The sequence below is a fragment of the Perissodus microlepis genome, chromosome 12, assembly GCF_051167445.1.
Source record: "Perissodus microlepis isolate ML-2025 ecotype Zambia chromosome 12, ASM5116744v1, whole genome shotgun sequence".
NCBI classification, from domain to species: Eukaryota; Metazoa; Chordata; class Actinopteri; order Cichliformes; family Cichlidae; genus Perissodus; species Perissodus microlepis.
In genome coordinates this window covers 19,620,560-19,632,767 of record NC_140472.1, presented here as the reverse complement: position 1 = coordinate 19,632,767, position 12,208 = coordinate 19,620,560, and the positions used below count along the sequence as shown (strand labels likewise).

At 40.3% G+C, this 12,208-nt stretch overlaps 3 protein-coding genes across 4 annotated transcripts in view; 1 reads left to right on the top strand and 2 right to left on the bottom strand.

The window, feature by feature from the left end:
- Window positions 1-60: 60 nt before the first annotated feature.
- Window positions 61-5,047, top strand: rilpl2 (Rab interacting lysosomal protein-like 2). Of its 2 annotated transcripts, none has more exons than XM_084946802.1 (4): window positions 61-502; window positions 588-736; window positions 2,102-2,242; window positions 2,652-5,047. In XM_084946802.1, the coding sequence occupies exons 1-4, from the start codon at window positions 209-211 to the stop codon at window positions 2,671-2,673; spliced, it is 606 nt and encodes a 201-aa protein (XP_084802928.1). In that variant the 5' UTR covers window positions 61-208; the 3' UTR covers window positions 2,674-5,047. The 2 variants fall into 2 exon arrangements, with proteins under 2 accessions (XP_084802928.1, XP_084802927.1); XM_084946801.1 differs by having other exon boundaries at window positions 585-736.
- Window positions 5,048-5,092: 45 nt separating this feature from the next.
- Window positions 5,093-9,413, bottom strand: kmt5ab (lysine methyltransferase 5Ab). The gene is made up of 8 exons (XM_084947396.1): window positions 8,958-9,413; window positions 8,653-8,756; window positions 7,324-7,471; window positions 6,949-7,144; window positions 6,737-6,824; window positions 6,064-6,123; window positions 5,767-5,957; window positions 5,093-5,322 (listed from the first exon to the last, which is right to left on the bottom strand). The coding sequence occupies exons 1-8, from the start codon at window positions 8,965-8,967 to the stop codon at window positions 5,112-5,114; spliced, it is 1,008 nt and encodes a 335-aa protein (XP_084803522.1). The 5' UTR covers window positions 8,968-9,413; the 3' UTR covers window positions 5,093-5,111.
- Window positions 9,414-10,500: 1,087 nt separating this feature from the next.
- mtrfr (mitochondrial translation release factor in rescue) overlaps window positions 10,501-12,208 on the bottom strand; it is a 3,418-nt gene continuing 1,710 nt past the window's right edge. The window contains exons 1-2 of the mRNA XM_084947398.1: window positions 11,017-12,208; window positions 10,501-10,921 (exon numbers count right to left, since the gene is read on the bottom strand). The exon at window positions 11,017-12,208 is cut by the window's right edge and continues 1,710 nt beyond it. Coding sequence (XP_084803524.1) covers window positions 10,691-10,921; window positions 11,017-11,274 — 489 coding nt within the window. The 5' untranslated portion in view covers window positions 11,275-12,208 and the 3' untranslated portion in view covers window positions 10,501-10,690. The remainder of the gene's footprint in view (window positions 10,922-11,016) is intronic.

Sequence of the window (12,208 nt, the reverse complement as noted above, 5' to 3'; positions counted from 1 at the left end):
CGCTAGGATACTTTGCCCTCCTCTGCTGTCCGACGAGTCACGCCATTGGTGCGTGAGTGATGGGGGAAGTGCTGCTTCTCTAAAGTTAGCCACCTTCGCTCTGTACGAGCCGAAGTCGAGAAAGAGGGAGAAAGAGTTGGGTTTAAGGACTTATGAGTGGCATCCGGGGGGAAAAAAGTCGAGTTTATTTCGGCCGTCCCGCTGAGTCATGGAGTTTGGTGAGGAATCGTCACCAGCTCGGGCTTTCGAGAAGGACGCTTTCGAGCTGACTGTGGAAGATGTGTATGATATCTCGTACGTAATCGGAAGAGATCTGTTAAAAATCAGCAGCACTGGCGAAGAAGTGTCAGACCTACAGTTTAGGATAGTCCGTGTGTTGGAAATGTTTGAGACTTTGGTCAACAAGTACAACTTGTCTCTGGAGGAGCTGAAAATGGAGCGGGACAACCTCAAGAGCGAACTGGATAGGATCATCAAGGAGGGCTCCTCCAGGCCTGGCGCGGTGAGTTTGACGCTCTATAGTTCAGGCTCTTGTCAGATAGAAGTAGACCTTTAAATATGGCTTTTTGTTCCTTTAATCACAGCAGACTTCGGGACCGAACCAGCTGGTGGTGGACCTGACAGACCCCAACAGACCCCGATTCACTATGCAGGAGCTGAAGGAGGTGCTGCAAGAGAGGAACCAGCTGAAGGCTCAGCTCATGGTGGCCCAGGAGGAGCTTCAGCTGTACAAGAGGTATGAAACGGTGTGAAATGTAAAGTTCACTCTGGCTTCTAAGAGTACATAAAATAATGATAAATCTTTATTTATATCAGAAACATGTAGCTAATGCACCAGCTCAGTGTCAATACACCTGAAGACTGTGCGCTTGTAAGAGGATTTATTGATGGGCTGCTGTATAATGCTATGTCAGACTGGCTTGAATCTCATATCAGTTTCAACTAGAATTACACTGAGTCCATGGGTAAATGCATACAATGATCAGCCACTCTATTAGGTACAACTTGCTAGTGTGCTAGTAGTAGGTTGGACCACCTTTTGCCTTCAAACCTTTAATTCTTTGTGGCACAGATTCAGCAAGGAGCTGGAAACATTCCTCAGATTTTGATGTTGACATGACAGCATCACACCATTGCTGCAGACTTGTGGGCTGTTAGAGGCTGTTAGATTTGGTGACTGTGGTTGCCATTTGAGCTGAACTCACCATCATGTTCAAGACACCAGTTTGAGATGCTCTGAGCTTTGTGACATGGTCTGTTATGGAAGCGGCCATCTGAGGATGGGTACACAGTAGTCATAAAGATCAGGTAGATGGTTTCTACGATGCTCAGTTGGTACAAAGAAGCCCAAAGTGTGTCAAGAAAATATCCTCCGCATCAGTATACCATGACCACCACCACATGCCTGAACCATTCAAACAAGGTGGAATTGAGCTGTGTTTTCATCTTGTTTTATGGCAAATTCTGACCCTACCATTGCAGTAGAACTCGAGATTCCTCAGACCAGGCACCATTTTTCTAATCTTCTGTTGTCTAATTTTGGTGAGACCGTGTGAATTTGAGCCTCAGTTTCTGATCTGAGCTGGTCTTTATAAGGCTAGCCTCCCTCACATGGGAAAATCCCAGCAGATCAGCAGTTTATGACATACTCAGACTAGCATGTCTAGTTTGACCCCCATGCTACTTTCAAAGTCACTAAAACCACCTTTCATCTCTGTTCTGATGTTTGGTTTAAAGTTCAGCACCTCCTCTTGACCAGGTCTACGTGCATGAATGTATTGTGCTGCTGCCATGTGATTGGCTGATTAGATATTTTTGTTAAAAAGCAGTTGAACAGGTGTACCTAATAAAGTGCCAATGAGTGAATGTGACTATGTAATTATAACACTGAGTGTACAAATATAAGAACCACAATTAGCCAATGAATGCAAAAAGATATATGCATATTATAGAAGCCTCACATTTCATTGTCAATCACATCATGTTTTTTTTATTTGTTGTCATTTTAAAGCAACAAGATCGATCATGTCTCATAAAATGAAATGTTAGCCTGTCTTATAAAATACTCTTAGTGATCATAAATATCCCCGTTCTCCTGCAGTGGGATCCTGCCACAAGCTGAACCAGCCATGGTGGAGGTGTCTCCATCTCCACCATGGCAGGTGGAGACACCGGCAGCTACAGAGCACAGACCAGCCACGATAAACGACATGAAAGAAGAGAAGACGACCATAGGCAAACTGTGAGTAACAAGCTGGCTCGGTTTACCAACAAAAGTATTTACAGATGACTAAAAATAATATAAAGAAAGCGGAAAAAAGGAAGTAAAAGTAGGTCTTGTTTTAAGTCGTGCACCTCAAATGGAAAGGATTCAGAAGAATTCTGAGCAGCAACCACATGATGCTGTAATAAGCTAGCAGGAAGATTGTTCTCACAGCCCGTCTCCTGTCTCCTAATGATATACTTGTGACTGGGTGAATTCATGCTGACGCTCAGGATGTTTGTCTGAGCAGTGAAAGAGATGCAGAGAGAGAGTACGCCTCTGCCAAAATGCTTCCGTCAGTAATCACAGCCTCCCGTGATGCAGCGTTGTTTGCGTGCTCCATGTTCACCAGCGCTCCTTCAGCTAACTCTGACCTTTCTGTTTGTAGGTTTTCATTCAGGCGAAAATGAGAAGAAAAGCTTTCACGGGGAACTGACCATGTAGGAGACAAACAGGATTTGTCGGCACAATTAAACTCCTTTTGTACTTTTTTAAGAAGTATTTGTCAGTTTTAATAAGCATTATATTTTATACTAATTTTTAACCTAAGATGTTTTTAGAGTAGACATCTTTAATTCTGTAAAAATAAGATATGGAAAGGAAACTGGAAAGTATTATTTAACAAGTGATGATCATGTTATTTGTTCAAGTTTATAATTATTTATAAACTTGAACATCAGCTTTTTTTTTTTTTAATGAGCCATGATAAGGTCTTTATGTAGGCACATTCCCATCACTCATCTCTATGTTGTTAATGAAGGTAAAATACCCAATCAAAATCTAATAATAAATTTGATTGTACTTGTGTTTTGTCTCAAGTTGAATATTTAAAAAGCTTTTGTTTTATCATATTTTAGCCAGATGCCAAAAATATTGCTAATACACAAATTACAGCATAAATTTACAGGCTTTAATCAGCAGATTACAAGGCTTTGTTCTTACTGAAGTCCTCTCGTTGACTTCTGTTTTGTGTGAAGAAGGGTAGGTGGGGCAAAAAAGTAACCCACTCTCATATTTCACTGAACTGTCTTTAGCTTTGTTGACAGTTCAGTTCATGCATTGATAGAAAAACCTGGTCACTCAGTATATTTAGATTAGTCACCAACCACCACATTGTAACACTGCTCCCACAGGCTCGTACTGTAGGCTTGACGGCTACATCACATCATCCCCTCTCTTCTTATCCTAAGATGCCCATCACTCTGGAACGGAGTAAATCTGCACCCTTCGGACCACATGACCTTTTTCATTGCTGCAGGGTCCCATTTTCTTGCTCTCTAACAAATGAACCCTTTTTTTCCCCCCAATTAGCCTCACTGATAAATGGCTTTAACGCTACACACTTGTTTAACCCAATCCCAAGTGCTAGCTGCATGTGTGGAAATATTCCTACTTTCACTCTTAAAGCCTCGTCAGGTAAGTTTTAAAGAAATTTTGTAGTAAATTTTGCTTTTATCTCCTAACTGCACTAAAGAATGTGTGGACATATAACATGGAGGGACCATGCAACATAGTATTTAGAGTTCAGTATCTGCTGGGGACCATTGCTGGATACAAGCCCCTCTACATGGGCTTTTATTTCTTTGTGCCCTCCTCTCGTATGTCCTCCTGCCTCTGACCTGGACATCAATTTCAGTACGCTATGTTGACGGATGCTTCAATTGCTAAAATAAATGTGGGAATTAGGCGATTAAAAAGGAGGGAAGAGGCACAGATGTAGTGTTTATTATACAGGTATTAGGTGAAATATAGACAGTTATTTGTATTCATGTTGTTTTAAGTTATCAAAGATGACAGAGTAATTATACTTTTAGCCTTTTACTATTTAAGATTTTAATAAAAATGCATCACACTGCATCATGTTGGGAGTTTAATTTTGAGGTGACCGTAGCGCAGGAGGTGGAACAGGTCACCAATGGCGCTTCAGACTGCATGGCTAGAGACTGGACTCAGCGGAGTTGTTCTCCAATGTGTTCATTGTATGAATGAAGCAAGTGTGTTGCATATGGGAACCAGCCCATAATTAAGTGGCTCTAAATGTTAAATATCGTCACTGTGATCACAGTAGTGGCTGGGCTATAACAGAACAATTCATAATGTACCGTCACTTTACAATTTCAACAGAAGGTCTCATGGAGAAGAAACACTGCTGTAGTAAGTGAAAGAAATCTGCCAACATGACTCTTTGGGCTTAAAATGAAAGATGTCTAAAAAAAAAAAAATAATAATCACAGAAATCTATAATTTAATTACTTTGGTGTGCTGTGAATGGCTGAGGCTGTAAAACCTGTGAAAATATAGTTAAAAAAAAATATATAAAATTTTTTCACAATGTTTGAAAAAGCCATTGGAGTCTTCACCAGGCCAATTCAGGCTCCTGGCCTTATGTTTGAAACCCCAGATGCACGATACTGTCTTGTCCCACCTGGAGGATAGTAGATGTGTCCCTTATTTAATCTATATGTCCTCACATCGAATGCACCACCAATCATGTCACGGCAGGAATGAAGACCGCTTTATTCCTCAATTTACAGCACATGTAATAATTTACAAAAGCTAGAATGACAATTACTAAAGGAAACCCCGTTCACAGTGCAAACCTGCTTCTCAAAGAAAATGACTGCTACATTTCGTAAAGATATAAAATCCTGATAAAATTTTGCAAAAATATACTTCACCAGCTGAAGTTTTAGCATCTATACAAAATAAAACATTTCAAGTCTCAAGTCTTTTTCCATAAAGAAACTGGACAGCAGACGGGACAAATTCATTCATATATATATATATATATATATATATATATATATATATATATATATAAAAAAAAAAAAAAAAAAAGGTCAAGGTCTCAGTGTTTGAGCCATGGGTGAGCAAGGATTGAGGCTTTACTCCGATCGCCATAATCATAAAGCAGCTCCTCGCCTGCATTGATGTCTCTGGAGGCGACCAAGATCAGGTGAGGCGTTCCATCGATGGGGTGAAGCCTCGTCTGGCAGTTTCCAGTTTTACAGTGGTTGATCAGCCTACCGAGCCGACTCGTTTCCTTTGTGGCATCAACACTGTGATACATAGATACAGACATGACTGTCACAACACAAGACAGGTGTCCATACTGAAATCACAGCTATTAAACTTTTGTTTTTAATTCTAGGAGACGTCTTTCACATAATAAATGTCAGCTAGAATAAAGTTTTATAACAGTGCTTTTTGTATTAAAGAAATAATTACTCATCCTAAAGAACAGACATGTTTTTATGATTCTAAAAAAACAAAACAAAAACATGTACAACTAGAATTTTGATTTCCAGGAAGACAAAAATGATACAGAAAGTATTAAAAAAAAAAAAAAAAAAAAAAAAAAAAGCCATAGGGTGAATATATACAGGTCTATGGTGAGACGCCAACACTGAATAAACTGATGATTAATGATTAATCTCACATACTTTGAAGGTTTGTGTACACGGGTGTGAGACCTCTTGCAGAGCGATGCCATTTGGACTTACCAGTAAGTTTTGGATTGATACTGGAAGTAGTACATGTAACAGCCTGTTTGAGGATCCTCAGCGTACTGGGCCTCTCTGATTTTAGCTTCAGCCAGGTCCAGCAGGTCTCCGTGATACTCCACGACAAAATCTCCCCTTTTGAAACCACTCACAGCGAATACCCCTCTCCCCTTGCCGTCTATGTTTTTGACCTGTTCACAGTGAAAATGTACACTGGATTAGCAAATGTTGCTTAACCAACATTCAGGGATCGTGTCTGCATGCAGAGTTTTGTAGTGGCACAAACGTAAACATTACCTGCATTCCTTCTTCAATGCCATTCTTTATCAGGTCATCGAGGTGCTTGTGTTGTTCACTCTGTTAACAGTGATTAGATCTTTTAGTTTTTTTTTTGTTTTTTTTGGAGAACATCAAGACAACTTTATATACAGCACCACCCCTCATTTTTGTTTTAATAGTTCCCCCTCCCTTAAGAATGGCTCGACAGCCACTCCACAGAGACCATTTCCAATGAGGCTTCAGTGATTTTAAGGGCCAGATGTATATCTCAAGTCCTGTGTCAGGTCTTCAGACCTGCAGTCGGTAGTTGTTTTATTTTATTTTTGTCCTGTACTCGTGTAGTTTCCTCATTTTTTTAAAGGGATACCATGATGAAATGTGTCAGGATTTTAGCTAATAAAAAAAATATATATATTATTGCCCATTTAATACCATTGCCAGTGTAAATGTTTGTCACACTGTTTTCTTTACCATTTTTCATAGATTCAATTAATAAAAACTAATAAATTATGTGTTATTTAACTGTTTCTTTGCCAACTGTGTAGACACAACTCATGGTTCATCCCTCGAGTTAGGTGCCTCTTCTATGCTTTAATGAGTCATAGGTCAGCGTTTAGTGGCTTACAAAAAAAAAAACCCAAAAAGTATGAAGTCCTTTCGGAAATCTGGAAAAGTATTAGTCAATACAGACCTTTAACTCTGCATTTGTTTTTCTGTTACTGCGCCTGATGGGAAAGTAGTCCGTGACCTTTCTGTTTTGAAGAGCTTTACTCTCCATCCTGAAAAGAAGAGACATCAGAGTAATAAGTCATTATGATTGTGCAACTGAGTGTGAAAGAGTCCGTGCCCCCCCCCCCCACCCGTGTTTTTAATGAGACTGGCACGTTGACCACATGTACTCACTTTTTTGCTCCCAGCTTGTGTCCATTTCTGCCCCGAGACTTTGATTTTGGGACACTGCCATCTGTTGCAGACCTGACGTCAGTATGCGAGGTGGAGCTTGGTTGCTCAGAGGCCTTTTCTCTTGTTTCATCACTGTGACAAGCCATTTCAGCCTTCTGCACTTTGGATACCTCAGCTTTCATTTTATTGGGTGAGCCTTAAACACAGACGAAACAAAAACACCACAAATATTTAAGAAGAACAGGTCAGTGAGCGCTACTACTACTACTACTAGTAGGCTGGAAAGTTGTGTAGCTCACATGAATCTGCTGATGAAACAGCAACTAAAAGGACAACAGTGAAATAACAGAGTAAGTGCTTAATTTAAGAATTTACCTTTTTTCAGTCTTGGCATATCTGGTTTAGTTGAATCCGAATCATTTCCTTCCTGAATGAGCGTGCTTGAGCTGTCACTCAGAGGGGACCTGGGCTTGCTTAGAGTCCGCAGACTTGGGAGAACTGTCTGCACGTTACCTTTACAACCCTACAAAAATCATTATAAACATGGGTCATAAAAAGAAAGCTGTATGAGAGTGATCTGATGCAATAAACAAAGTGTAGCATTTCATCACTGTTCAAAAACTTGTCTAAATCTAGAGACATGTTGCACACTTAGCACTGTGCTTTCCAGCACCTTTGAGAACAGAAAACAGATTTTATCCATCGCTTTAATCCAGCCGAGTCCAAAAAAATCAAACCATAAACAAATTGCAAAAACTGCACGGCTTGGTCTGGCAACTCTAACAAAGACTCTGTCCATAATCCGCTGTTTCTCACTCATTCAATACTTTATAACATATATAAAAGGGAACACTAAACTGAGATTTTCTGACAGGACTTGCAGGAAAATCTGCTCACAATTTAACCGATTCAAATATCCAGTTTAAATCAAGTACAGGGATGTGGAGTCATCAGCCCTGGAGAGTTAATGTAGAGATGGGTTATGCAGCAATCTAAAGTAAATTAGGAGCATACATTCCTGACCCATACAGTGCTCAAACTGTAAAAAAGATGAGGCATTAATTTTTTTCTTCCATTTGCAAGCCACAGGCCTAAATTTCAAATTGCTCAAATTGAATGTTCAAGTTTTTCTCCCTCTCTACTTGTGTGTCAAGCTGAGTTTCTCTCACAAGAATTCACTAACATGGTCAGTGAATCCTTGTACTACTGTTGGCCATTCACTCAGCCACAGAGAAGGACTAAGTTATAACATACAAATAGCTGAACTGAAACCAGGTGTCCACTGTGGCCGGACTCTGAGTAAGGACATGAAGGACCTAGACGGAATGTCAAACTTATTTTACATCCACTAGCTAGATAAAGCCCACTTTGATTAGATATTTTGTAACTATCAACCCAGTTACTTTGGTGTAGCATGAATACCCAGAAGGGAGGTGTTTATCAGTCAAGCTAAAGCTGTAAAACCTATAACATTAAAGTTAAAAGTCCAAAATGTAGGTCTTCTTTCAACCTGTCCAATTAGGCCGTACTGGAATATCTGCCGGGCAGCTTCTGGTCTCCGGGCCCTTATTTTTGAAACCCCTAGTTCACAGCATGAAGCGGAGGATTTACCCCTTGCAAGAGTAACACTAAGTCTCAATTGGTTTACCAGAAAATGTGAGCTTCCTGCTTTGGAGATGCATAAGCTGAGGAGAGCCTTGTTACCTTGTTATTTGCTGGCTTGTTTTCCTTTGTCTCCGTCAGTGAGGTTACTGTATCTTCAGCAGGGTTCTCTGGCTTTTTGTCGGCTCTCAGCACATTTTTCTTCCCTGCATAAACATAGACATGAATAAATTTGAGCTCTTCTATCTAACAATTCATTGACATATACGACAAAAAAGCACTACCGCTGAGTTTTATTTGTAAACAGCCACGTGTATTTTAACAAACCTAGTCCCCTTTTTTTTTTTTTTGCGCTAACTAGCATTTAGCAGTCAGCTACTACACAAACAGCAACACGTCTCAGTTACCTTTTGCCATGTCAGTACACAAATAAAAATCCACAGAGGGCGTGGGAGCTGTTAAATGCAGTCCTGTGTCTTCTGGTTCCTCACTGTACTCGGTTCACTGCAACGACAACGACAAATATCAGACCGCATCACTCCGGAGAAAGCGTGGAGGATTTAAAAATACTACTGCGCTTCTCATTGGCTCTTTAGTACAGACGGGAGGGGCTTGGGTTTGAAAACAGCTCTCTGATTGGCCCCAGCTGACTGCTCTGCGTGTTATCGGTCTCTTTGCAAAAGTTTTTCTCAGTGGCATTAAATAAGAGTTAATGATACTTATTTTAATAGCAACACAAAACAATCTGTTTTGCCTGTTTAGCTGTAAAGAGCTTATAAATCCAAAAAGTAATATTAACGGAATATAACATCGCAAAGATAAGAATAAAAGACAATAACTTACAGCTAGAGATCATGATTTTTACTTAGATATGGCTAGAATTGAGCACAGACCCACATTTGCTTTTTAAATAAAACTTTCTAAATAAAACATCAATACAACAACAATAAACAATGTAGAGAAAGAGATTTTTACTGACATCTAGTGGCAAAAGGATGTAAGAGGTACTGTTAAAAATTATGCAGACATACTGGTCTGAGTATTGTAAAAAAAAAAAACTGCTGATCCGCTGGGATTTTCCCACACAACCATCTTTAGTGTTTTCAGATAATGGTCTGAATGAGTAAAGATATCCAGTGAGCAGCAGTTCTCTGGGTTACAATGCCTTCTTGATTATAGAAGTCAGATGAGGCCAGACTGCTTTGAACTGATAGGAAGGTAACAGTAACTCCAATAACCACTTGTTATGGTATTTCCTTGGCATACTTTATGCCCCTTGGTACCAAATGAGTATTGCTGCTGAGCATCCCTTTATGACCACAGAGCACCCATTTTCTGATGGATAACACACCATGTCATAAAGCCAAAAACTGCTTGAGTTCACTGTACTCAAATTGCCTCCACAGTCACCAGATCTCAATTCAATAGAGCCCCTTTGGGATGTGATTGAACAGGACATTTATATCATGGATATTCAGCCTACAAATCTGTGCAATGCTATCATGCCGGTATGGCCCAAAGTCTCAGAGGAATGTTTCTGACACCATCTTGAATCTATGTGAAAAGAATTTAGGTAGCTCTGGAGGCAAAAGGGATCTAACTGGGTAGCAGCAAGGTACTTAAGGTGTCCAGCAACTGTAATTCATTTCAATGCAATTTTTCAGCATCCTATAATCAGTATAAATAGAAGCAAACGTTTTTTATGTTCATTTGCAATAGGTCCACTTATATATTACTGTGTTCTGGTGACACCTTTAGGTTTCAATATAAATACATCCATAGATCAACTTGTCTCTTTTTAAGCTTTTTCTTGTGAAATTCAAATATGCTGAATGCTCCATGGCTTCCAAAATTTTTGCCATCCTACTTCAATCTAAAGGTAAACGAAGCAGACCCCCCTATTTAACTCAAGTCTAGACTCACACGAATAAACAACCAATCACACATCAGTGATGTTTAACTTTATTTTAATCCTTATATGACACACTGATACTGTGCATGTCTGAAGCTAAACAAATAAAATCTTATTATTAGAGCTGACAGCACTTCTTCAGACTGAGGCTTTACAGACACAACGTGCAGGATCATTCAAGTATCTCTGACCTCACCGACCACACACACACACACACACACACACCACTCATACAGTGTCATTTCCGGGCTTGGAGTCTGCAGCCAGCGCTTCTTTGAACAGTCTCTTTCTCTCCAGGTTCTCGCTGGCCTTCCTCCTCTTTTCTTGCTTCCTGAGCACAGACTCCTTCTTCTTCATCACAACTTCACTGAGCTCTCCTTTGTACGCAACGTCGAGTTTCTCCCTCATAATCTCTCGGGCACGTTTTCGATTTATGTCCACAGATCTGGTCTGGTGGCACTGGGGAGGAGATTAAAAGACAACAAACAATATCAAAGGTATTCCAGATGTACTGGACACCATTACACGATTAACTATTGGTGAACAAAAAGCACCTTCACCACGATCCCAGTGGGGATGTGCTTGAGCACCACGCAGTTGCTGGTTTTGTTGGTCGCCTGTCCTCCGGGTCCAGATCCTCTCACAAACTGCTCTTCGAGCTCATCCTCGACCAGGACAGGAAGGTCTATCAGGTCCTTTTTACCGGCTGCCAACACACACCTGAGTCCAGTGGGAGGGGGTCTAAGCAGCAGAGAGCCTATCCATGTGAGCCGCATGCGCACAAAGCTGGTGATCGGTACAAACACGGACATCACAACACACCAGACCCTAACAGAGAGACAGTTTTCATTTCTCTAATCCAGAAAAAAACAACAACAGGTGTCATAGGCTCACTCTTTCAGAGTCACGCTGAGCCTTTGTTTATGTTCCGGTTTGTCTTCTTTACTTCCGTCGTTGTGCTTTTCTTCGCGGCCTGAATAGTGGGTATGTTGACTCTACAGCGCCACCACGTATCACTTTGCCACACTGGTGTACTTGAATAAGCGATTACTCAATTTTTCTAATTATTATCATTATTATTGTTCAACTTTAAGCTTTGATAGTGTTGATGGAGAAGTTTAGAGAAGGTCAGAAGGAGTTGGACCGTGTCTCTGTGGATATAGAGTAGGCACATGAAAGGGCGCCAGGAGAGAAACTGTGGTACTGTCAGGAGTGGGAGACAAGTGTGTGAGGGTGGTGCAGGACAAAGGTGATCGGATGTCCCACTTTACGCAGGACTGGACAGCATTTTTATCCTTTGTCCTCCTGTCCCACATTCTGATTGGTTCTGCAGGGCATACACTTTTCTAAAATCTGACTTTTACTTCAATGTATAAAAAGGGAAGGGCTTTTGTTTTGTTTTGTTTTCTATATTCCAAAGAAGGTTAGATTTATCATGCCTTACTCCTCACCAAAACGTCACAAACTTTGCAGATTTGATTGAATATGATGGGAAAAAAACACAAAGAAAAGAAAGGGGGGGAAAAAAACAAGGTAGGGTAATATGCATACATCCAAGCTGGAACCCAAAAAGTGTTACGAAACAGAAAAGCAGTGAAAGAAAAGAAAATACAAGCATATATAAAGACTATTGCATAAGGTGACAGCCAAAGTTTGACCAAAATTGGGTCATGTAACAGGACAATGACCCAAAGCAGAGGAAATCTACAAAATAATAGTTAAAGAACAAAAGTTAAAGACCAGCCC

Bases quoted from the DNA above. Each gene is read 5' to 3' on its own strand.
- rilpl2 (XM_084946801.1), top strand. From the start codon at position 209: ATGGAGTTTGGTGAGGAATCGTCACCAGCTCGGGCTTTCGAGAAGGAC. The intron at 503-584 runs GTGAGTTTGACG...CTTTAATCACAG, and splicing joins GCTCCTCCAGGCCTGGCGCG to CAGACTTCGGGACCGAACCA. The intron at 2,243-2,651 runs GTGAGTAACAAG...TTCTGTTTGTAG, and splicing joins AAGACGACCATAGGCAAACT to GTTTTCATTCAGGCGAAAAT.
- kmt5ab (XM_084947396.1), bottom strand. The intron at 5,958-6,063 runs GTAATGTTTACG...CACTGTGAACAG, and splicing joins GCATTGAAGAAGGAATGCAG to GTCAAAAACATAGACGGCAA. The intron at 5,323-5,766 runs GTAAGTCCAAAT...TATGTATCACAG, and splicing joins TATCAATCCAAAACTTACTG to TGTTGATGCCACAAAGGAAA.